Below are 23862 nucleotides of genomic sequence, written 5' to 3' on the forward strand. Positions count from 1 at the left end.
ATCTAGCAAATGTGATGAGAGAAAGACGTTCAGAAGAGGGTCCTATGGGAGAAGCTTGAACCTGGCTTCACGTGACTAGATCACGTGACTGTCACTAAGCAGCATACAGTGAACAAGCATGTTACCCACCAGAAGTAACATCCATCCCTGATTCTGCTCACTTCCCATGCCCGTCGTCTCAGATGTCCAAAATGGGCTGCCCATCTGTCAAACTCATGTTCGATTTGCGCATCATTTGCACCGCATTCATAGAGTCCCAGCACTCAAAGCGATCTCTACGGAAGGCTGAAGTTCTCAACGATGGTCAAAGAAACACTCACTACTATCTCGAATCCCCAGAAAAGCCGTCTTATAAACACTCGGAGCCATGACCAGGCTGTGCGTCTCCGACCACACTCTTACTGATCAATAACCCCCCATTAGGTGCCTACAAACATCCATGCCATATCACGTGCCCGGCCCCAGACACTCCACCTACTACCCAAGCTTGGCGCTCGTACAATCCAGGGACTTGATTGGATGCTTCATGACTGCCATCCACGGACAACCACATTAACCTGGGGCCTTCAACCAGCGTAGCATCATGAGGTATTCTTGCCTCTGCTCTTTACGGTTATAGCCAGGTCCACTCTCATCTTCTCGTCTCAGCTACACTGCTTTTTGATCAGAATGGTGCAGCACAGCCTGGTGATTGCAAGGCGTCCTGTACCCAACCCTCACAGAGCGGCGACGAGATGGAGCTTCGACCGAAATTACGGACGGGGCTGAGATCCAAAGACGGCATCGGAAGAACCCTCGCTCTTTTGCCCTGACATGGGACTCGTACTGCTAGGGTCCGTGATTGGAAGCGGTGACGCTGTCCTTGCATTCAAAGAAAACCGGAGCCCAACCGAGCCCAGGTGAGAAATTGGCCGCGACGACATGAGGGCATGCTGAAAAGCTATTAAAGCTGAATCCTTTGGCTTTCTCAAGAACTCAAGGCAAGTTCTACTGCACATATTCTCGCGCTCTCCAAATTCCCGCTTTGGTCGATTGTCGGCTCTTTCCAAATGCATCTCTTGAACTTGTCTTCTGCCCTGCTCCTGCTCTGCACCACCAGCGTCAGGAGTCAAAGCACCCAACTCACCGACTGTGGCTTCTTGGGCCCAGTGTACCCGACACCTCCACATATCGCGGATACCAAAGCCATTCGCGAGGCCAAAGATGCCTTTACGCGCCTGATGGACAGTGCCATGCGCAATGGTTCGACCGCCTGGGGTCCAGTAGACGCTGCCAATAGCTCGATCTCATTCGCCGTCTTCTCCACACAATCAGACCAACTCCTATCAGAATACCACCATCTTGGCTCGAGTCCTGGGGCCAAGGCTCATCTTACAGGAGGCAAGTTGGACGGTGATACCGTTTATCGGCTGGGCAGTGTCACGAAATTGCTCTCGGTATACACATTCCTAGCCAAAGTTGGGCCAAAGTACTGGTCCGAACCAGTCACAAACCATGTGCCAGAGCTTGTCGCGCGGTCTGTCAAAAACTCTGTTCTTGACATCAACTGGTCCGAGGTCACACTGGGCTCCCTTGCGGGCCAAATCAGTGGGATTCCACATGACTGTGAGCTTCCTAACCACCTGGACTATCGTCAATTTGACAACTGACATGACACAGATGCTCTCACTGATCTTTCTGCCATTCCCGGCATCACAGAAATCGGCCTCCCAGATCTCCCTCCCTCCGAAGTTACCACCTGCGGAGCAGCCAATCAGGAGCCATGCTCAGGGGAAGGTAGGAAACCATTCCATCTCAGATCCAAAGACACCCTTCTCATATCATCGCAGAGTTCTTCCGCCTCCTGCTGCAGCAACATCCCGTTGCCCCAGTCTCGCAGGGCCCTAATTATTCGAACGAAGCTTATCAACTGCTGAGCCTGGCCTACCAGAACATTACTGGGGAATCATTTGCGGATGCATTCAGGACCGGCATTGTCGAGCCTCTCAAGCTGAAACGTACATTCTACCACCCTCCTACCTCCGACATCAATACCGTTCGAGTCGATCCCAAAGGGGCCAATACCTTTGAGATTGACATTGGGGGCTTGGACCCGTAAGAACAAGAGTCACCCCAATCCACACGATACTGTACTGACAGTTTCTAGAGCTGGTGGTGCATGGGCGTCGCTCCGCGACTTTGCATCGCTGGGTCGCTCCATGTTAAATTCTACCCTACTGCCGGCACAAGTCACACGAGATTGGCTCAAGCCAAACAGCCACAGCAGCAACCTATACTCATCGGTTGGCAAGCCGTGGGAGATCCTCCGCATGGCCGTGCCCGTCAGCCCGGATTCAACGACAACGCGTTTTGTGGATTTATACACCAAGAGCGGTGGGCTGGGCGGGTATAATGCATGGTTGTTCCTGTCCCCAGACCACAACATTGGCATCGCTGCCCTAGTTGCCTCCTTGACGGAGGCAGATAACGCAATCGTCGCGTCAGAGAGTGGGATGCCAGTCCTGGTGTCACTCGCCGAGCTCGCTCTCGCCACGTGGATTCCTGCTGCTGAAGCGGCAGCTCGCGAATCTGCCGCGTCGAACCTGGTGGGATCTTTCAAGTCTGAGGATGGTCTCAACTCTTCGATCTCGCTAGACCTTGTTCCTGACCACCAAGGCATCTGCATCACGAATCTCATCTACAATGGAACCGACTTTCTCGAAACCTTGGGTTCTGTGTTTGGGTACGCTGCTGCAAGCTTGCAGTACACGAATCTCCACGACAAGCCCAGCGGCCAACTCTCGTTTCGTGCCGTCTGGCAGAGCCTCAAGCACCCAATTTCCGTGACTAGCGTGATACATCCAGAATGTTCTCTGAACTGGTCAGACTTAGATAACCTCAAATATGGTGACATCGGACTCGACCAGGTGATTATCACGGTCAAGGCGGACGGCAAGGCCGTGGGCGTTGAAATGCCAGGCTTGAGGACATCTTTCTCCCAACGGGTCAAGTGAATAGAGGTTCCTTGGGCAGACATCTAGCAGGGATTGATTGGTATTGTCCTTCTTGTCTCTTCAAGTATAACGTATGTACATCTTTGGGATGGAAACTTAAAAGCCAGGGTGGCGTGATTCGAGCGGCGGAATAAATATTCATCTCGGGTTAATTCAAGAATAGTTGCATATACACCTTGTCAAAGCTTATGCCCAAGTAAGGCTGTTTGCCCCTGGCACAATCCTTGGTCTCGTATTCGCTTTCTCGTAGGGTTGCAGGCACTTTTGCTGAAGTAAACCCTTCACCGTTCAGGTTCATTACCGGGACAGGGGTTGTCTCGTGGACTATTTTGGAGGTTTGTCAGCACTGCCTTTGCCGTTCCAAAGAACTTTGTCGGCTTTTCCTTTGTTCATTGCCAAAGGCCGAATTTGGTAATGTTTCATGTTCCCAGGTGTCACAATGGGGTCTCTTGAATCCTCCCATCACACGTACGGGGCCGCGGATCTCCAGGTCCAGGTCCAGGTCCAGGGTCCGAATGTGTCGTATTGGACTATGGTATATAGCTAGAGTATGCCGCCGGTGAAGGAAGAGTTCATACAAATATACTCCAATGCTCCCAGACTCTAGGCCCATGCTGGATGGCTTCCCGACAACCACATAACAAAGGTTAGTTCTTTGCTGTTCGAACCTCTTCAAGGATGCTAGGACCTTTTATTGACAGATCTTCAAGTGCGAACTGGGTGTGGAACATGTAAACGAAGGCGAGTGCGCTGCGATGAAGCGAGGCCAACTTGCGTGCGTTGCACCAAAGCAAAATACATCTGCGATGGGTACTCGGCGTTCTCGACGCCGTCGCCCCAGTCCTCCAGCACGAAGCTGCTCCTGGACATCCCAGAAGGTGTCTCTCGGGGGATTCGACCATCTGATTCACCGCACTTCTATCGGACTCTTCAAGCAATGGCGGAGCTACCAGAGCTAGATTACCGAGCATATGACTTTTGCCGACGACAAACCACGCACAATATTGCGACACACCACTTGTCCCATTTCTGGACCCACACAGTGCTCGCCGCTTGCCATGACGACTCAGCCATCCTGCATAGTATGCTGGCCCTCTCTGGAGCACACAGGTTCTACTGTGACGCACAGTCGGGACTCGTTCCACTTCGAGCAGCTGAAACGGCGATGTACAGCCATTATGGAAAAGCCGTACGCTTATTGCAGGACCGCATGCGAGCGAAGAGTCTGGGAGAGTGCCAGACCATCCTCATCGTCTGTCTGGTTCTCCTCACGTTTGATGTCATTCAGGGGAGGTATCGAGAAGCCCTAGTACATCTGAATCACGGCCGACGGATTCTCAGAGGACTGCAGGCGTGCAAATCGGAAGTCAGTGGAATGACTGGGTTATACTTGCCGATCAAGGCTGAGTCCACACTAGACGAGCTGTCTTACTCTTTCGCAATCATGGACCTCCAATCGGTGACCTTCGGGAGTGAGGTCCTGCAGTTCAGGCTGATGGGTGACCAGGATGAGGTTGATCCAGGCAAACATAGGATTTCCACAAGCTTTGCCAACTTGGACGAAGCCTGGCGATGCATCTTGCTGCTCCTCAACGAGGTTCATTACTTTGCACTCTCCCTCTCGCAGAGGCAAAGCATTGGATCCACTGATGATCAGTCCTTGCGCATCTGGCAAGGACGAGTTCTTGGATACCTGCGACAGTGGAAACAGGCTTTCGACAACGGACCTCTCCGTACAGCCGCATCTGGTTCCAATTCCAGCTCCGCATGGCATGACCGTTCTGCCCAGCTGCGATTAACCCATACATACCTCACGGTCATTGTCCGAGTACTTCTCAACCGGGATGACGAGATGATCTATGACTCACTGATATCAGAGTACTCAAAGATTATAGCTCTCTGTGAGGAACTGGCAGGCCGACTGCCTTCGATCAAGCTAGATGCAGTCGTCATTCCGGCTCTATACTATGTGGGCGGGCGCTGTCGACATCCCGGTCTTCGGAGACGAGTGCTCCAGGCACTGTCAAGGGTTGGCCGAGAAGGACACTGGGACGGCAGGCAAATCGAAAGATTGACGCGGGAGAAGATGAGGATTGAGGAGGAAGGGTCAGGGTATATCCACAAGGAGAACCATGATGTGCCACAAGATGGCGGGCTTCTGGCTGCTATTGTTCCTCGCCATGCTCGTTGGACCGAACTGTGGGCCGACTTTTCTGATGAGGATTATTCCATGATCCGACTGCAGTTCAAGCGCAGAGTGTCATCTGCGGATGGAGGGACAACGATGGAAGTGCGTCACGTGCTGGTGAGATGTTGATGCCAAGTCAGAAGTGCAAGACGAGGAAGGTGCATAGCCTCGTGGTCGATGTTGCCCAAGGAAAGAGCCAGAATTGTAAGGAGCGATCATGGCCGCGGAAAAAAATATTACTTCTCCTCTCGCAGTTGGATTTATTTCTCTCACCTTCTCTTCTCTCACCCACTCTGTTCCTCTCCTCGTCTCTAATCTATCTCTACCACCAACAATATACCCTCTAGAAACGCCACATGCACATCTCACCAACCTGAAAACCCCACGACCTACAGCCTTGCTCTCTCTGTGTCATCTTGAACCCAGACCCCTTTCCGTCCCTCCTCCTTGTTCCGCACCTTCAGTACTCTCCTCAACAGCTTGCCGGTGCCGCTTTTGGGGACCTCATCGGTGAATTCGATCTCTGAAATCCACTTGTATCGTACCTTTCGATCTTTGACAAACTTCAACAACTCACGGCCCACCTCAGTGTTTGGCTCGATCCCTTTCTTCAACACGATGTACGCCTTGGGTCTTTCCCCAGCATAGTCGTCCGGTATCCCGAGCACAGCACAATCCTCCACCTTTTCGTGTCCCAACAGCAAGTCCTCCAATTCGGCGGGGGGCACTTGCAGGCCTTTGACCTTGATCATCTCCTTGATCCTGTCTTCAATGTGAATCAGTCCTTCGGCGTCAATGTTCCCCACATCTCCAGTATGGAAGAACCCGTCCTTGTCAAATGTCTCTGCGGATGCTGTGGGGTTATCTAGATAGCCCATCGCGATCTGTGGGCCCCTTGCCAGGATTTCTCCCGTCTCGCCCGGTCCTAGCTCTTTGCCTGTAGTGAGATCCAATACTTTTGCGACGGTATTTGCCACCAACAGACCCCCCGTCGTGGCATACTTGTAGTCATAGTGCGAGGGAGGATGGGCGGAGATACAGGCCGTTGACTCCGTGGCCCCATACCCTTGTCTGAATCCTGACCAAGGGAATTTTTTCTGTAGCAGTCCTATAATTTCTGGTGAGATGGGCGCGGAACCAGAAGAGAACCGATCGACATGGCGTAAATCATAGTCATCGACAATCTTGTCTCGCACAATCCGGATGATGATAGGAGGCACCAAGATTAGTTCGTTGATTTGGAACTCGACCACTGCTTTCAACATTGCAGGCATCGTGAACGCCGGCAACATGACGGAATTGCCATTCATGAGCACAGGGTAAGTACAGAATCGAACCAAACCAGTAACTAGACAATGTTAGCACTCACTTTAGCCATTCGACACTCAAGATAGAAGCGCTCTGGTCAAACTTACTATGGAACAACGGCATGACAGCCAAAATTCGGTACCGGCCTTTCGCCTGGATCTGCTTGAGCTGATGACATTGGGCAATGATATTATGATGCGACAGCATAACCTATGACGCATCGACGATGTCGTTAGACCGGGAATCACACAATCAAATCAATCCCCTTGTGGCCACCTGCAGAGAACACCAAGTAGGTATGTACTTACCGCCTTAGGCAACCCCGTCGTTCCACTGCTAAAGTTCAAGTATCCACAGACTTGTGCATTCGTCTTGCCCTTGGGGATACGATATGGCGCCGGCGGCGTGGATCGGGCGCCAATGTCCATCAATTGCTGGATGCTGGTGAATCCTTGCTTGGAGCCTTGCAGTAAGAGGACGTTGGATTGTGGGATTCCAGCGTTTCGAGCCGCGTCCAGCGCGACATCCAAAGATGACGGTAATGTGATGAGGATCTTCGACTTTGCTGTCTTCAAGGCATGTGTCATTTCCTCGGCATTGTAGGCTGGTGATGCTCCGTTGACTCTTCCGCCTGAAGAAAACCATAGGGATGGAAGTTTAGCAATGTCTGTTTTCTCTTTGCTCATTTAGAATCGTGGATTGATCGACTTACCGGCCCGGATTACCGCCCACATGGCCACAGGGTACCAAATGGTATTGGTACTGAAGAGAGACACCGTCTCTCCAGCCTGGAAGCCATACTGCTGGATCAACGCCGTGCTCAATTGCGTCGCCTTGGTCTTGACTTGGGCCCAGTCGAGCCTTTCTTTGGTATTGGCATCGATGTAACCTGCTAAAGGCTCCGCTGGCGACTTGTACAGGGGCGAGTATGGGCCCGGCTCAAAGAGCCATTCCCACGTTGTGATGTCCAAGGGCACTGTGAACGTTTTGTCAGCAGATGTCACTCACAACGCATATATGTTGTTGTTGTCCCTCGAAATGATGAGATCATTGCTTCCATGAGCAGAAATTCTAGGGAGGTGCTCACCCTCAACATCTGGATGCGGTGATTTGAACAGCACCATTTGTGCGGATGGTTTTACTATTGCTTAGTACTCCTTCAATCTTAGACTGTGCAATGAGTAAAGGCGGGGGATGGGGGAAGTAAGATCTCTTGGTCAAAATGACTCGAGATATGTAAAAAGAGGCACGACGACGAAGAGGAGACGCCACGAAATGGAAATAAGAGGTCACTATGCTTGTCAAAATGGAATGGCAAAAAGAGATCAAATGCAATCAATCAATCTTTCCGCTTATTCTTTCAATCTCCATCTCCACCTCCGTGCCTCCCTCGCCTTTTCAGATCCACCTCATGCCGACCGCCACTGAGGTAGCACTGAGCGTAGCTTCTATGAGAACTGGAGTTCGAAGTGCGGAGTTTGGTTTCGTCGATCCTCCTCATTTGGAGCAAGTGCCTCGGCATAAGGAAAGGAGAATGAATGCTTACATAAGGCATGATGTGATATCACAGCCTCGTGTATGTTCGTATATGATAATCTCCACGCGGTAAGGTGATGATGATCAAGAATGTGTGTCGTGCGCAACAAAATTGTCATTCACTTGTATCTTTCCTTACTTCTGCTGTCTATCATCGTACATCGTCATATGTCGCATTCGAGCCAACATCTCAGCCTTACATTCACACTCGATTAGTACGCATCTATCTGGGCGCGTTGGCTCCCATGAAGATCAAGTCCTGAGTCGACATGACGATGCACCACATGGTCGCCCAAGCCCAATTGCTTCGCCTTCTTGACAAATTCTCGGAAGTCAACCTTTCGCCCATCTCTCCACTTGCCATTTTCATCTCGCTCCCGTGCCGCAGGCATGTTCTCGCCACTGACGATGCAGAGGACCGTCATGCCTGGCCGGTATTTCAACCCGCTCAACAGCTTGGGCGTGACCAGGAAATATTGGCTGCCATTGTCTGCTGCAATGTCGACCAACCGACCGTGCACCATGCGCTCATTGCGCGGGTCCATGCCCTGGTTGATCTCGTCCACCACACGAAAGGGTGCCCGATTCAAACTTTGCAAGGCCATTAGGTAGAATATGGTGCTGACCGCGCGTTCGCCCCCAGACTGCCGGTGGCTGTCTAGAAGAGTCATGTTCTCGCTCGCTCGGAAACTAACACTGATATGGATTGCCCAATTTTCGAAATCCAGTCCGTTCTCTGAGCCGCCGTTTTCCTCGGTACAGTCGACTGCCCGGTCCGATGAGGCTTTGTGGACCGCGACTTGTCCCTTGAGACCGATTCGGTGGAAAGACGCAAAGAAGGATTCGCTGATTCGTTCAACATATCCATCCAGTCTAGGCTCCCACCTGTCGCGGATTTCTTTGATGCTATGCTTGTAATCTTGGCTCTGCTTGTCCGCTTCTTGCAGCTGCCTCTCAAGTCGTTCGATACTCCTGGCTCGCTCCTCAAAGTCTTTGATGATGTTCGTGCTGCCGCCTTCTGTCAGTTCGAGTTCAGCTTTGATCGAATCGATTTCCGTTTCGAGGTCCGCTTCTGTCCTGATTTGTTCGCCGACGTGTGCAACAACCTGAGCCAGGCCTGGTTCATCTTCCTCAGCCTCGAGCCGTTCAGCCTCTGCTTTGAGTGAGAGAGCCAATCGTAGCACCGCCTGCGCCGCCGCATATCCCTCGTTGAACGCCTGTACTGCCTCTTCGAACTCGTTTTGCTTGTCCTCAATGCTGCGGATGATGTGCTCGTTCTGGGCAGTCAGGCCTTCAGCATCGGAGGTGGCTTCGATCATCATGACTTCTGCCTCCATCAATCTAGAGAAGGCTTTTCTGAGGTCTCGGGTGGCAGCAGCAAATGCCAACACTGCATCGGTCTTGCGGACTATTGCTGCGTCCCGTCCTTCGATCAGCTTGCTCTCTTGCTCTCGGAAGCCATCTAGTTTGGCTCGGCTGGCCTCGGCTGCGGCTTTGGCGTGGGAAATCTGAGTGGGAAGCACCAGCCAGGCCCTTTGACTCATTTGTATCTTATCTTTCTCCTCACTGGCCTCCTTTGCCGTTGTTGCAGTACGATCTATCACTCGCTTCCACTCTGCGTACTCTTTCTTGAGGCTTTGAATCTCTTCCTGGATGATTTCCTTTTCGCCATTTTTCTCACTAATGGCGCGCTGAAGGTTTGCCTTTCTCCCGGCATCAATCGGCTGATTTGTCCAAATCTGGGCCGGTCTCACATCGCGAACTCGAGACGTATGTCCAGCTGACCCATACTCTGCACGTCGAATGAATTGATAGGATTTGCCACCAGCAACGTATCCTTGGAGGCCGGTATTAGCAACTGCATCGTGCTGTTGCTGACTTAACTCTCTTGAACTAATGGCACATTTGTCCAGCCTCTTGTCTTGACACAGCATCACTAGAACAGTTGCTGGTCCTTGAATATGGTCAATCACCCAGCTATCCAGCCCATACTTATGCATCTCTTCTGTAGACAACGGAGCTTGGATTTGGTCGAGATTGCTGTTGGAGCATGTTCGTAGGCTAACATCGTGCAACTTTTTCTCCTTGAAGAGCTTCTGCTGCAAAAGTCTGAAATCTGTTTGGTTTTGGACAGTAATCACCTTGAAGTCACCCTGCTGGAGAAAAGCCTCGACGGCGTCTGCCATCTTTGGGTCCTTGAGGGAACATTCCACGATTGGAGGGCCATAGACAGTCTGTGTAAAAAGATCTTGATTCTCTTGAATCCATTTCCACGCCTGGAATGTGTCACGCGATAGACTTTGTAGCTTGCTTTCCTGCTGACCCGCTTGTGTCTCTAGTCTTTGCAGGCTTGACTTGAGTTGCGACAAGGCAGTGTTTCTCTCCGCGTCCTGAGCTGCGAGTTGTTCCAAGCGGGGTTGGAGGTCTGCCTGATGTTGTTTGGCCTGTCGTTGCTCAGCTCTGGCCTTGGTGATGAGATCGGAGAGGCTCTGAGTATCAAAATCGCCCTCTTGACTCTCACTGTATTTGATTTCAAGGTCGCGGATCTTCCGTTGACTATTCATCAGTTCACTTTTGATGGTGGGTATACCTGCCCGTTCATTTTTGATGGCATTTGCAGCATCTTTAATCTTGTCTTGACAAGTTTCAATCTCTTTGGCTAGGATGTCGCATTTACGGTTCTCTTCTTTTACAGCTTCGGCACGTGCATCCCGCACACTTGCTGTTTGACGAGCATAGGTTTCCTTTGCCTCTTTCTTCTTGAGAGTTGGGGCTGATACCGCCCTCAGTTGGCTCAGTTCCTTCTTGAGCAAGTCTCTTTTCTCCTTGGCCGCAGTGTACCGTCTCTTGGTCTCGGCGTATTTGGCGACCGGACGACACATCTCGAACCATTTGAGGCGTTGTTGAATCTGGGCACGTTCTCGCATTCGCTCGACATCGGTTCGTTGGTTTTCCTGACGAGTCCGTAGGTGTGTGAGTTGTTCGTTCTGACTTTGTACTGAAGTCAAAAGCTCCACATGATTCTTACGCAGCAACTTGAGTTGCTCATGCATCTTTGTCATGTCGGATGTTGCAACTGCTCGTTGTGTGCTGGCAAGAAGCTCGACTGGGTTCATGGCGGCAAACTCGGCAACTTTGTCCTGAGGCAGAAATTGACAGAGATTGTCGACTTGGATATTGAAGGAGTGCGCCAGCGCCTGGATGGCCTTTCCCGTGGAAGGGCTGTTATTCAGTGTGTAGACAGACTTGTTTCCGTCTCGCTTTATTTGTCTCACGATAACTGGGTTTCTCTTCCCACTCTTTCTCTGGATCTCAATCTCTATCGTAGCTTCGTGACAGCCATGCTTGATAAATTCGTGTGCCTCCTTCGCGCGACCCAGAATCTGTGGGTTGTCAGTAGGAACTGATGTGAGAAGTGGAGGAATAACTCACGGAAGGAGGCCAGCCCAGGCCGAGGCAGATGGCACAGATAAGTGTGCTCTTGCCTGTGCCATTGGGTCCAATGACCATATTCAAATTGGGCCCAGGCCGGCATTCGGCAGATGTGTATGTCACAAAATTGATCATTTTGATCCGAACAATTGCGCCTGGCTGATGAACCGATTTAGAAGGTTCACCTCCAGCGACGATGGGTATTTGAGTCGCATCCTGCAGCAGGAGGTCCTGTGTAGGCGATGGAACATGTAGTGGAGTCAAGCTTTCTTCGTCAACGTCGTCTCCATCGTCATTGCTCCTGGAATTGGGCTGTCGACGAAGTCGCTTGCTGTCATTCGGGGCGGTGGATAAGGGGGTACTCGGCCGGGACTCGTCGTCGTCAGAGTCTCTTGCCCTTGATCGACGCGCGGTGGAAGAGTCCATCTTGCAGTAACATGAGAGCAGAAGCAGGGTGGTATGAGCGTGAGATTTGATGCGTCTTGCACGAAGAAGCTGCTGGTTAGGCAACTTTGAATAATCGAATGGACAAACTCCCCGCGTTCACCAATTAGACGCGTGACGCGTTGGGATTCGCGTGGGCGCATTGAAATGGTCACGTGAGTGTTCGAGACGCCACTTGCCACTATAACTCAACTTGCTGAAATCAAGTGACTACTTAATTGCATATCTTTTCAAACACGATGTGACCGCGGCAGCACGCATAACTGATGTAGTTACATTACTACTACGATAAATATCACAATCGTCGATAGGTTAGGGGCAATCAAGCGGGTATAGTATAATTACAGAATGACCAGATACCCAACGGGTCTCGACCACGTCTCAAATACCACTGCTGACAGTAACACCAACAAAGCAAGGTGTAAGTGCGTGCTAGTATCCGAAAGAGGACTTCCAGAAGACTGTCCCTGCAGATAGGGATGAGATGACACGGTATCAATTTAGAAGAAGTTACCAGCAGGGACCTAGAGAAAATGTCAGAAAGTAAGTTTGATCGAAGATTAGAGAAAACACCTACTGCCAAGAAGATTGCAGTGATGACGGCAGAAATGATGAAGGCTGTGATGAGGGCTTGGACAAAGATTGTATCCTGAATCTGGCGCAGCATTGGTTCTTGGATCCACACCTCTCGATCAAATATTCTGCGAATGATGTTGCGCTTCTCGTATTTTGCGACCCAGGGTTCGTCTTCATAACTGTTGGCTGAACCGAGACTGTCGAAAGAGCCTTTGCCGAGGGAGAAATCGGATTCGGAGTCGTCTGAGTCGCTGAACAATTCCCAGGGTCGAAGATGTCGATGATGCATACCATGCAGAACCTGACAGTGTTAGAGCCACAATACGAGGAAGAACGTCTTACTCACCACACACATGCCCTTCCAAGCAGCGAAAAGGGTTGCAATGCCAATGAACAAACCCAGAAAAGCCAATGCCCTCCAACCTCGGTTGGCGGAGCTGAGAGTAATGACGATGGCATAGACGATTCCAGCGACGATGCCGCCGACTCCAAGTCCTCGGGCAAACGTCTGTCTGGGGGGGTTGCCATTACAGATGGTCCAGCGAATGAAATTGGGGTGGGCTTGGTGCCGAAGAGACCATTCGACTGTTGCAATGACATCACGGAAAGCCGACGGATGGGTGGTGATGGACAGCGCCTTGAGCACAACAGCCCTTTCCTTTGCGGATAGATTCAAGAGACGAGCACTATCGAGGGCGATGTAGATGGCAATAATGCGCGAGATTTCTTCTCTGAAAGGTTGGATGGTAACTAGGTGACACGGTCAATCTTTTGCCGTACACTGGTGCAGTTCCGTGACAAGACTTACAGGGTTGGAGGACGCCGGCCTCACTAAAGGCTTGCTCGGACTTCTTGCTGTGGTTGAAGGTTTCACTCTGCAACGAGGGCATATCATCAGTCCAAACGCCAGTTGATTGGGTCACACTGTCACCGTCTGTTGCCGAATGAGACGGGGTTCGAGGAGGGGTGTTGAAAGGATTGGGAGCGGCTTCCGGCATGGCGTTCTTTGCATTTGTGTCGAAGTCGGTGCCTTTGAGCACTGCGGCGGCTTGAGGGTCGATTTTCTTTGGGAGCTTTTCCTTCTCGCCACCCGTCTTTTCCGCCAGAGCGTCTTCGGCGGTCCATTCTGGGGCCAACTTCTGCTCACTTTCGGGGAGCTCCGCAAAACGTTTGCAGTAGTCGCGGTACCACAGATAGAATTGGAGATTTTCGGCATCATGCTCAATATGGAAAAGAAAGTCCATAAACTCGCGGGTCGTCACGGGCTGCAGGGGATGGTTTGTCAGAATCTGAAAGCAAATGCCCAAGGCAGAGAACAAGGTGAACGACTTACAGGGCAAGTACCTCCACTGATGATCTTGTCGAAAGAAAGAGCGTCCGGGATGCCATATGGGCAACTACCACTGGACGTCACAGATTCGGACTTTCCACCTTTCTCGGAGTCGAGGGACTGTCGTGAGTCCGAGACATAGGCAGGACGACGGTAGTTCAACGACAGAACCATTTTGTCTGTTGAATCGGCCGAGAGAGAAGGCGAGGGTTTCGGTGAGGGAACAGACTTGGTTTTTGAGATGGAAGTCGGGAGAGGTGGTGCAGGCGGTGCAGGGCAGGCGGGTTAAAACGATCTCAGACACGTGGGAGACTTGCACAGCAGGATCTGATTGAAGGTTTGATCTTCAAATGTGGATCAGTGGAAGGAAGGGGCGGGAAATGTTTTGGCAAGAGGGAGTGACTGGGGAATTGGGTTGAGGGAAATGCTCCGACCCTTTGAATAGTGCAAGATGGAGCTGAGAGATCCTCGCCAGCTGAGGTGGGCTTTGTGTGTTTATGTTTTATGGCTGTAGATGTGGAACAGAGGCAACATTGGCAGAGAGGAACGCCCTACCTCTGTTCAAAAACTCAAGAGGCGCCCGAGACGAATGATAGTGTCGTCTGCAGCTTGTTCCTGTCAACGACTAGCTTGGGATGACATCGACGACAAGGAGCCATGTTCATGGGTGACCCCAGCGAGGAGCAGGGTTGAGGCTATTCATGGGCCCCCTGTTTGAGGGGGGAGTTGGTGCTCCGGATGGAAAAGGCAACATGCAGTCAGGTACAGACAAGGTCGGGCAACGTAACAGGATAGTAATAGACTCATTGAGACTCGAAGACAAAAGCGAATTGGCACGCAGGTGACAAAAAGCCAAAAGTGGATAGAGAAGTCCGGATCGGCCAGCGATCGGTCAAGTGCTGGACCATCTTCAGCCATGTAGAAGATGGATGGAGGTGAATGGGTGGCACTACTGCGTGGGTACCAGATGAGGCAAACGATCTGCAAGACCTAAAATGGTTCCACTGGTTCTCCAGTGGGCTCAGGTTTCTGATGTCGCTCTGTTCTTGGACGCCACTAGAGTCCGCCGACGGCATACTTCGAAAGCCTTTCGTGCCTCTCCAACCATCGAGTTTCCTGAGTGGCAGGAAGCCAACAGCCACATATGCAAAGGTAGGCTGGATGTGGAGCTCCCCACGTCATGGCCCAAGGACACCCCGAATTCTCACTTTCTCAAATTTCCCCAAACGCGAGGAAGACTCAATTCACAACAACCATCTCATGTCAAGTCATTATGGTTGCAGTGAATGATGCACCGCATCGAGGAGTTGTGCACCAGCGCTTCGAGCTTCAGAGCAGAGGTGACACAGTCTTCGGATGCGATGCGCGAGTGGCAGTGGATTCGTGGAAACTTGGCAAGGCGATTAGGTAGTTTGGCGTCCGTTGTGAAAAGTTGACAACTCCATGGCTGGTGGCGTTGAGTGCAAGTACGGAGTAGTGGATGGGGACCCTCGGCCTGCATCTCCCCGGAACCAGGTTCAGATGAGTGCATCACTGTGCATTAAAAATCACCACTGGAAGACTGGAACAAACCTTGACCCTGCCTCAGGCTTGGCTCGCGTCTCGCACCCATCCGTGTTCAACCCACTAGCTGCATTCACTGTGGTAATAAAATGTGGTTGAATACGGGACAAGGGTGACCGCCAGTGCTCTGTAGAGCCGCTGCCAAAATTGACACGTTGCGTGTAAAAAAGGCTATGGAGGACTTGGTGTCCAGTAACACGTTTCGGTGATGTAAACACACGAACGACATTCTTGGCCCTTGGGCTGCGGAGCATAGAAATTCTAACAATCAGTAGGTCAGGCTGGAAGCCACCAATATGTTCATGTCGAACGGCATCTTGCAACTCCAAGACATTTGTACGAACCATGTTTTGCTAGACCACGGAGCCTTGGGTAAGAGCTCCATGGCCGTGACCTCGGGAAGCTCAAATGAGGTGGAGTTATTTTAGACTTGGGGGGCGATCAACAAGCGAACGTGGAAGATGAGATTTCCGATCTTTTAGCCCGTTGAGTACTGGAGGGGTGAGCGCGTAGTGTGCTAGCCTATCCAAGGCTCGATCTCGTCAATCTCGGGCCTAAGAGGCCCTATCAAGACGCTACAGCTGACAGCACTAATAAGGGACTACCACGGGCATCGATAGCCCATAGGTCAGCGCCAAGGTGGTTCGGGCTGGCCCCCCGGACGTCTTTCGCTCCTTGCCCGCCACCCAAGTTATCCGGCCGTCCTAAGCCAACAGCAATTCCCCCATTCACCAGCTGCAAGGTCGCGTGCCAATCAACGTCTACGGAGTATGTCTGAACACCTCGAATCAGTATCAATCCCTTCGAGATGTACTCCGTACATACCTATATGGGCATATCCACTTGCCTGAAACACATACTGTACATTCTGGCATCTGTCAAGTGGCGGATACCCTCAGGGCTTAGAAACGGAGTTATATGTCCTCGTATCCTCGTCCTTCTCTACCTGGATGCGTAATGCCGCCTTCGTGCGACGATTGACAGTTGGTTGACGTGCATGCAGGCCACTCCTTCCCGTCCACATCACACACGCCGCAGCGACTTCTTGCCTCTTGAGCGCAGGCCAAAGCCAAGACTGCTGCCTTCCCACAGCGATACGCTATAACCCACAACTCCACCATCAGTTTCCATCACTATCCATTGATCCAGCACATGCATGCATACACTCTGGAGAAATGTTCGGATGTCGCTATTCAATATGCTCTCAGGTGCCCTACACTATCGTTGACGTCCAGTCCAGCATTTGCATCGATCCACCCTACATTCCAACCATCCATGCATGCCCTCTTAATAACCCTGGTAGTTGCGGCGGTGTCGGGAAATCGTCTAACCCCTCCACCCCTGGACTTAATCTCCAACCCACACGGCAAGTTGAGAACTTGCAAGGACCAGGGAACTGGACTCAGCAACTCGCCTCTTGGTCGCAATATGTTTTTACATATGGCGCTATTGCTATCAGCTCCCATTCCCTCGTCATTCATGCCCCAGACGGAAGGCATGTGTAAATTGGATGCGACCTCCGAGAGATTTCATGAGGAAATGCTCACTAGATGCCTTGACCAGGCCTAATTCAGCCTTGTGAAAACTGCAAGACCTCGCTCGAGGAATTCCGAGCTTACCCACACATCCTTTTCACTTTAGTACACTCCCCTTCCGCCAGACAGGGACCAGCCAAACATCAGTCACGTTGTTGGATGATCTTTTGAACTTTCACGTGGCAAAACTACAGACCTGGGCGACCTGTCGTGCTGTCTCCTGTCATGTCTTGACTACAGAGAGACATGATCACCATTGTCCTGACCATGTATCCACACGTGCCACACCACCTTGACCACGCACCAGCCTCCAGCTTTGGCCCCTCGGCCTTTTCCTGTCAATTCCTGCGAACACACTGCGAAGATAGAGTTTTACATGTGGGATTTGAGACGTGTGAGGCGCTTTACAGCTTCTCTTGATCAGGCGAGGTCTTTCAAAGCAGAGTCTGGGCTCTTAACACCTCGGCCAAAGACGACTTTGAGCTTCAGCCCTGACAGCCTGCTTTCGCATCTCGATGTCTTAAAGGGCCGTACTCAAGGGACCTGGCCACTACCAACTTACGCCAAAGACACTACCATGCTGTGAGTTCAAGGCGTTGAAGCTGACGCCTATCAACAACATTCAATGGTGGACAAAGAAGGTTCTTTGGCCCTCAAAGAACCACAGTGCTTTGCCCCGAAGGAATTCAACGGCATGGTACAAAGCATACGCACAAGGCCACTCCCCGGACTCTGCTGTGATTTGACGCAAGGGAGTGTTGAGCTCAAGCCAAACCTACACGAGTCATCAAGGTGAGATTGATCCTTTTATCTGCAGGCATACAAGTGAATAGTACAAGCCGTCCACAGCACCCCGTGCCATCAGCACTACCCCCTTGAAGCCTTTATTCGGCATATCAATGTACCTTGCTCGAGGTTTCCTATTGATGAAAACTCGGGGCATCTTCGCGTCCCATCGAGGAAGCCATCTCACGCAACAGTAAGAATCCTATCATGTGTCCCACCTTAGGTAGGTCCCTCACGCATCAACAGAGACCTTTTGAACAAAGGACACTCCCGCCCAGGCGCTCTTCCAGGACGACGTGGATGAAGTTGACCATTGTTCTAATTTTAGAGGGCACCTTTGTGTGTCCCAAGAAACCAAGGTCAAGAACAATGGACAATGGGATTCTATTTCGAACTAGAGCGGTGTCTGACTTACGGTACATATACATATTGGGCCCAGTATCAAGTGATGGCAGTGCTCAAAGTCAGCTCATCCACAATACATTTGACTACCCATCACCTTTTTCAATTCCGTCCACAACGTCATCATTTTATTCCACGCCTAGCCGTGGAGATCAATCATGTTCTATATGTGGCAAAAGCCGAATACCGAATGTGCTCAAGCATATCCATCACAAGCCGGTTGTTCATCAATATCAGGGAGCTCAGTGGAAAACCATTGTGGTGTAAGTGTGACGAGCACGACTACTACTACTGTCACTCAAACGGTTCTGGTGGGGGCAACGACTCAGACGTTGGCTGAGCAAGCTCCTTCCAGTTCTACAACAGCCGCCACTGGAATACCGCTCTGCTCGTCATCTTTTGCAACTGTTGCCCAGAGTTCTTTGTCCGGTGCACCGGCGTCAACGTCAACAGCATCAGAGACGAGCCTAATTACACTTCCAGGCACTATTGCCACCACCAAAACCCTCAGTCTTGTATCGGCTAGCGCAACAACCGCAACTGATTGTCCAGCTACCACTTTATCCAGCAAGATTGCACAAAAACCTCCTCATTCGTCTTCGTCGTCAGCGGGCATCATTGCCGGAAGCGTCATCGGCTCTGTGGCTGGCTTGGCCCTTCTCGGTCTCCTCATTTCATACTGTTTGAAGCGCAAAGCTCGCCTCAGGCTCAAAGTGAAACGAAAGGTAGAGAAGAGCGACAGCCAGACAGAAGCAGCCCTAGAGGCCCTGGACCACGTGACACAGGAGCGAGATCGTGCCCTGCGGCAATTACAGAGGTAGCATTAAGACGACTTATATATATCAAAAGCTCATTTTCCTTCTAATATAGGTGCTAGTGGCCAGTCCAGAACGATATGCTTCCACATTAGAGTTGCAGCCCCACTGTGAGTTATACTACCAGACAAATGACTTCAGTAAAGCATTTTAAGCGTTGCCTGCCGGTAGGTTCGGAATCTCGTTGTATACACACGCGCATAAAAATGATAGTACGGCCGTTGCCCCCATCGGCTCCTCCGGATAGACGGTGGCCGATATACTCCGTATGCGTATGCATATGGGAGGCCCCACAACCAGGCAACACAGTAGGATGCGACTCGCTGATACACTGCATAACGTAAGCACAAATCTGCGATATCAAGAATATCGGGAGGCGGGAGATGAAAGAGAGATGGAAACAGAGACAGAGAGATAGTCTGAGATATACAGACGCGAAGCAGGTAAAGCGTCAATTTAATTTTCTCCATATCAGTTTCTTTTTCCTGACATTGCGAAAGTTCTTGCGGCTGGACATGACCAGACGTGACCCGACTTGACTGCACCGCACTGCCAAACATGTTCCTCAAGAATGGAAACGTTCCTGCTGCTGCACCGTCGCAATTGGCGCCATGCCATGTCTTTTGGTCCCCGTTCCCCGTCCTTGAGCTGACCGGCCACAATGCACCCATTCAATTGCCTTCATGGAACTGCCCTGCCCATGCTTAAGGCAAAATGGCTTATGATCCCACTCGTGGGGGAAAAAACGCAAAACCAAGTCCAGGCCATGTATGATCACAAAGACAAATGCCGCCTTGTCCTAGCTTTCTGCGGGATACCAAAGGAATGTGAAAGAGGAGAGAGGGGGTGTTCATTCTTCGGGTGGATCGGAAAAGAGACCAATCCGCATGCGGTGGAATTGGGGCAGTTTTGGTATAACCACAGCCATGAGGGCCATGAAATTGACGATGAAGTAGGCGAGGTCGTAGTGGGTGTAATGGGTACTGAGGAGGAAGAGGACGATGGGGACGGTTAGGAGGAACTTCTTGGCCGGGGTGTATTGGTCTCCGTTGTCGATTTGTTCCCACATGTTCAAATTGTCGTAGGCGCCGGCGTTGAATTCAAAGGGAACACCTCGAACCCAGTGAAACATGAGGTAGGAACCGGCCATGTATGTAATATTGGTCAGGGTCCAAGAGATCTCTTGGGTCACACCGGGGAGAATGTCAAACAGGATTTTGAGGCCGATGATTAGTACGGGATGTATCGTCCAGGCTCCTTCAAACCGGTGTCAGTGTGGGTTGTATTGGGGGACTAGGATGTATGGCATATACAGGGGGGAGAGGTCCGAACCTTTGGCATTGACCCATTGTGAATTGAGGTTAGGTAGGGCTTCTTGATCACTGATCTGTTCGAGCGACTCGGCGGGTTCTTGATAGATGATGCTGCTCGATCTCCTTCTCCGGCCACCTTTTGTGGAACTCATGGCTTGATTATAGGCTGAGACTGGAGGGGCGAGTCTGGCATTGGCTTCGAAGGAAATGGTACGGTGAAGGGTGGTTTGGGAGGTCATGAAGCAAGTAGTGGAGAGGGAAGCAGGTGGATGGAATGTTATCTAAAGAAGCAAGTCAGCATGTCGGCACCCGCGTCGCTGGGGGCCAGAGTACGGTAAGATACGTACAGAAAGAGTCGGAATTGATGGGTTGTTTGCGTGTGCGGTGCACGGTGAGTGAAAGGTGTCAGAAGGTGAGAGTGAATGCGGGACAACGGCGTTGGGGGTAGGTGCTGAGAGGTCAAGCAGGGCCGGCGAGAAGACGAGTGAGTGACGTCTCACAGGCAGCGGCAATTGAAGGGTTGCGGTTCGAGGTTGGACGAATGGCAGCCAGGCAGAAGATGAAGGGATTGAAAAGGTTTGTAGATGGTGGTAGATTCCAGGCAGAAGAAGCTCCGAATTTGAAGAGATACAAAGTTACTCAAGAGCAGTGAAAGTAGATAGATATCTGTCACGGGTTGAGAAAATGTTGTTGACAGTGGTGTTTGTGGTGTTGGTGTTGGTGTTGGTGTTGGTGATGCAGAGAACCCAAGTCGCGATCATGGATCATGGATTGGATGGGGTTGTTGGGTTCCGGGTGGGTGCGAATGTTTCATTATTGAGCCTCGACGGACGCTACGAGCCTACGACGATTGACTATGACTCCAGGGACGCAAGAAACCAGAAACAGACCAGACCAAAAAGCATACGACGCTCTTCACAGCCACATCCTAATTCCCACAGTCCAAGGCTCCCTTCGGCCCACATCCAACCCAGAATTGCCTAAATCAGCATCTGGAATCTTGCCACAAGGCTTGATTTGGAGGCCTGGTTCATTGAATGATTGCTTTGCAAACCACCAAGTACGGAGTATATGTATAATGGTTATTGACGGTCCACCGGCACGCTGTAGTCTGCAGTCTCTACATTTTGTGCCTGGGACTTAGACCTACCTAAAGTACCTACCTACCTACCTAGGGATGCATCCTTCAGTAACAAGTAGATGGGCAATCGGGCGCACATCTAGGCACATCTAGGCACATCTAGGTGGAACTCAACAGGAATCTTTGGGGTGTTAAAGGTATTGTTTAAGGGCGGGCCTAAGGGTCCCTCAGGCGGAGACAATTATCCACAGGGGATTGCTTTCGAGGTTTCGGGTGTATGTCTAGGCTCCGTTAGCCCTTGTTACTTAGCTGTCGGTACCAAGCGCAGTCGTTCCAACAAGTCATGTTGTGACAATCTACGGGAAAGAATCTTGCGAACTCTGGAGGCAACCATATGAATCGGTATCATGGACATCGAATGCTTGTGTTACCAATGTATCCCAGTTCAAAGACAATAATGCCTCAATTCGCAGAATCTGAACTCAACGAACTTGTCTCTGATAGACCATATCCTCATGTGGACGTTCTGCCGCACGTGGCGTCCGAACCATCTTAGCAATCTTCGAGTATCCAGGGACAAGAAGAACCCCGCAAAAATTTATTTTTCTAGACCAACAACAACCACTCCATTTACACTCCACCTTGTATACCAAAAGATATGATGGCATGCACCAAGATTAGGTCGTAAACATCTCAATTGAATTCTGGCGTCTTGAGCGCATTGCCTCGGATTGATGTCTAAGACTTCAGGTATTAATATCGACTCCAGAACGGCCGCCTTTGATGCAGAATCCTCTTCCAACGACCACCTTTCTCGTGCCTCTGGCAATCCATTCAATATTTTAGCAAATTCTTCTGCTCTACCATCTGACGACGGCGAAGCCTCTGACTCGGATGGCTCTGTCTTTTACGAACCCGGTACCTCAGATCCTCGACTTCCATCCATTCATAAACCCCCAGTTTCCCCATCTCAACTTCCACAATCTACCTCCAGTACCATGGCCAAAGGATTCGGAACGAATCGCCTTGCCGCTGGCTTCGGTGGCTACAAAGCGGCTCCTGTAGAGGAAGCACTCAGTCCAGGCGTACAAGATGATCCAATCGATCTAATGTCGAGTCCTGGTAACTCTGCCGACCAGGCCATCGAGATCACAGATGATGAAGGCTCCGAATCAGGCGGAATGCTCCTTAATCTTGACAATCCCGCCAACTCTCACTCCCATGCTCCATCAGGGTCTGGCAGCGAAGCGTCCGAGTCCCAAGAGGAGGGCCAGATCAAGTCCACGCCGTCTGATGATGGTTCCGGCGTGGCGACTCAGTCCTTGGCGAATTTCCAGCGACATATCCAGAACGCAGTCCTCCAAGACTCCAACAGTGATACACAATCATTCACTAGACTCATGGATTTGTCTCCAGCAGAGCAGGAATTGCAAATCAGATATGTGTTCTGCGATCAAGATGAATCCTGCATCGATATGACCTCACCAGCACGGTGTCTCACTTGTCTCGCTGCTGGTCATTCCAGAGAAACATGCCCTGAAAGAATCTGTCTCCATTGCTCTGCCGTTGATGAACACACCACACGAATGTGTCCCACCAAACTACGCTGTTCAAGATGTCGAGAACCAGGCCACTCTGCCAGAACATGCCGCTCCAACTCCAAAGTAACCACCATTCCTTGCGACATATGCTCTAATCCACTCCACACGGAAGATTCATGTCCACAGCGCTTCTTTGCCCCCTCCAGCGTCCCGCCCCCTACGCTCCCTGCAAAGCTCTGGATCTCCTGCTGTATTTGCGCCAGCAAAACTCATCTTGTTGGAGACTGTCCTGACGCCGACCAGGACGCCACTGCTAGATGGTCATTGAAACATTTGTCTTCCACCACTAACATAGTCAATTTAAGTCTTGAGAAAGCTACACAGCAACTCGAGAGACAGGCTGCAAATCGCGGCCTAAGACCAGATAATCTCAGGATTAAGGGTCGTGCTGGCACGTATCAAGCTGGCAGATACACGCGCCTGGATATCGAGGAAGACGACGACGATAGTGAGGATGAATTCATTCGACCTACTGTGGCTCCACAGCGTCCTCTTCAATCTCGAATCGCTCCACTCGAGAGACCTTCACGAGACCGTCACCCCCAACCGGGCCAGAACCCCCGACGACCAGCTAACGACTGGTATTCGACCAATTCATTCGGTCAGCGTCGTTCACAATCTCCGCGGCCACCAGCTGAATCTAGAAGAAGAATGATGCCTGATAGACAACGATCTCGATCTCCCCGCCGATTTGATGGTATCCAATCAGGTCGTCGACGGTCTCCAACTCCACGAAGTGACAATGGCGGTAGTCGGAAACCAAGTCCTCCAAACTCCAGGAGATCTGGTCCTGGTCGTGACAACCTGGCTAAAAGCGGTGCCTCTACTGATTTACCTGTCAGGAGAGCATCTCAAAACAACATTGAACATCCTTTGCCTGTCAAACCTCCAGCAGCAGCAGCAGCAGTGACACCACCAGCAGCAGTGGCTTCTGCAACGACAGCTGCGGTCGGACAAAG

At 51.2% G+C, this 23862-nt stretch overlaps 7 protein-coding genes across 7 annotated transcripts; 3 read left to right on the plus strand and 4 right to left on the minus strand.

The window, feature by feature from the left end:
• The first annotated feature begins 901 nt into the window (after positions 1–901).
• PV10_03163 (uncharacterized protein) lies at positions 902–3023 on the plus strand. The gene is made up of 4 exons (XM_016367575.1): positions 902–1605; positions 1660–1776; positions 1830–2094; positions 2147–3023. The coding sequence occupies exons 1-4, from the start codon at positions 1050–1052 to the stop codon at positions 2991–2993; spliced, it is 1785 nt and encodes a 594-aa protein (XP_016227093.1). The 5' UTR covers positions 902–1049; the 3' UTR covers positions 2994–3023.
• Positions 3024–3432: 409 nt separating this feature from the next.
• PV10_03164 (uncharacterized protein) lies at positions 3433–5310 on the plus strand (the record flags this gene model as incomplete). Its single annotated transcript, XM_016367576.1, has 3 exons — positions 3433–3528; positions 3594–3639; positions 3695–5310. 3 exons carry the CDS (start codon positions 3433–3435, stop codon positions 5308–5310), a joined length of 1758 nt encoding a protein of 585 aa, XP_016227094.1.
• A 216-nt stretch (positions 5311–5526) lies between these two features.
• Positions 5527–7663, minus strand: PV10_03165 (uncharacterized protein). The gene is made up of 5 exons (XM_016367577.1): positions 7577–7663; positions 7202–7465; positions 6798–7120; positions 6597–6699; positions 5527–6529 (listed from the first exon to the last, which is right to left on the minus strand). Exons 1-5 carry the CDS (start codon positions 7611–7613, stop codon positions 5571–5573), a joined length of 1686 nt encoding a protein of 561 aa, XP_016227095.1. The 5' UTR covers positions 7614–7663; the 3' UTR covers positions 5527–5570.
• Positions 7664–8150: 487 nt separating this feature from the next.
• Positions 8151–11883, minus strand: PV10_03166 (uncharacterized protein; the record flags this gene model as incomplete). The annotated part of the gene is made up of 2 exons (XM_016367578.1): positions 8151–11408; positions 11458–11883. 2 exons carry the CDS (start codon positions 11881–11883, stop codon positions 8238–8240), a joined length of 3597 nt encoding a protein of 1198 aa, XP_016227096.1. The 3' UTR covers positions 8151–8237.
• Positions 11884–12184: 301 nt separating this feature from the next.
• PV10_03167 (uncharacterized protein) lies at positions 12185–14552 on the minus strand. Its single transcript, XM_016367579.1, has 5 exons — positions 13811–14552; positions 13286–13742; positions 12824–13227; positions 12479–12778; positions 12185–12425 (listed from the first exon to the last, which is right to left on the minus strand). The coding sequence occupies exons 1-5, from the start codon at positions 13979–13981 to the stop codon at positions 12402–12404; spliced, it is 1356 nt and encodes a 451-aa protein (XP_016227097.1). The 5' UTR covers positions 13982–14552; the 3' UTR covers positions 12185–12401.
• Positions 14553–18251: 3699 nt separating this feature from the next.
• Positions 18252–18914, plus strand: PV10_03168 (uncharacterized protein; the record flags this gene model as incomplete). Its single annotated transcript, XM_016367580.1, has 1 exon — positions 18252–18914. The coding sequence occupies one exon, from the start codon at positions 18252–18254 to the stop codon at positions 18912–18914; it is 663 nt and encodes a 220-aa protein (XP_016227098.1).
• A 433-nt stretch (positions 18915–19347) lies between these two features.
• PV10_03169 (uncharacterized protein) lies at positions 19348–20991 on the minus strand. Its single transcript, XM_016367581.1, has 3 exons — positions 20569–20991; positions 20241–20502; positions 19348–20165 (listed from the first exon to the last, which is right to left on the minus strand). The coding sequence occupies exons 2-3, from the start codon at positions 20458–20460 to the stop codon at positions 19759–19761; spliced, it is 627 nt and encodes a 208-aa protein (XP_016227099.1). The 5' UTR covers positions 20461–20502; positions 20569–20991; the 3' UTR covers positions 19348–19758.
• Positions 20992–23862: the final 2871 nt, after the last annotated feature.

Source organism: Exophiala mesophila (genome assembly GCF_000836275.1).
Source record: "Exophiala mesophila strain CBS 40295 unplaced genomic scaffold supercont1.2, whole genome shotgun sequence".
Classification (NCBI taxonomy): Eukaryota; Fungi; Ascomycota; class Eurotiomycetes; order Chaetothyriales; family Herpotrichiellaceae; genus Exophiala; species Exophiala mesophila.

Excerpts from the sequence above, each read along its gene's own strand:
- PV10_03163 (XM_016367575.1), top strand. The coding sequence starts at position 1,050 with ATGCATCTCTTGAACTTGTCTTCTGCCCTGCTCCTGCTCTGCACCACC. Across the intron at positions 1,777-1,829 it reads GGAGCCATGCTCAGGGGAAG|AGTTCTTCCGCCTCCTGCTG; the intron begins GTAGGAAACCAT and ends ATATCATCGCAG. Across the intron at positions 2,095-2,146 it reads GACATTGGGGGCTTGGACCC|AGCTGGTGGTGCATGGGCGT; the intron begins GTAAGAACAAGA and ends GACAGTTTCTAG.
- PV10_03165 (XM_016367577.1), bottom strand. The coding sequence starts at position 7,613 with ATGGTGCTGTTCAAATCACCGCATCCAGATGTTGAGG. Across the intron at positions 7,466-7,576 it reads ACCGCATCCAGATGTTGAGG|TGCCCTTGGACATCACAACG; the intron begins GTGAGCACCTCC and ends AAACGTTCACAG. Across the intron at positions 7,121-7,201 it reads GTGGGCGGTAATCCGGGCCG|GCGGAAGAGTCAACGGAGCA; the intron begins GTAAGTCGATCA and ends GGTTTTCTTCAG.
- PV10_03167 (XM_016367579.1), bottom strand. The coding sequence starts at position 13,981 with ATGGTTCTGTCGTTGAACTACCGTCGTCCTGCCTATGTCTCGGACTCA. Across the intron at positions 13,228-13,285 it reads GGCCGGCGTCCTCCAACCCT|TTACCATCCAACCTTTCAGA; the intron begins GTAAGTCTTGTC and ends CGTGTCACCTAG. Across the intron at positions 12,426-12,478 it reads TCACTGCAATCTTCTTGGCA|GTCCCTGCTGGTAACTTCTT; the intron begins GTAGGTGTTTTC and ends CATTTTCTCTAG.
- PV10_03169 (XM_016367581.1), bottom strand. The coding sequence starts at position 20,460 with ATGACCTCCCAAACCACCCTTCACCGTACCATTTCCTTCGAAGCCAAT. Across the intron at positions 20,166-20,240 it reads ACAATGGGTCAATGCCAAAG|GAGCCTGGACGATACATCCC; the intron begins GTTCGGACCTCT and ends ACCGGTTTGAAG.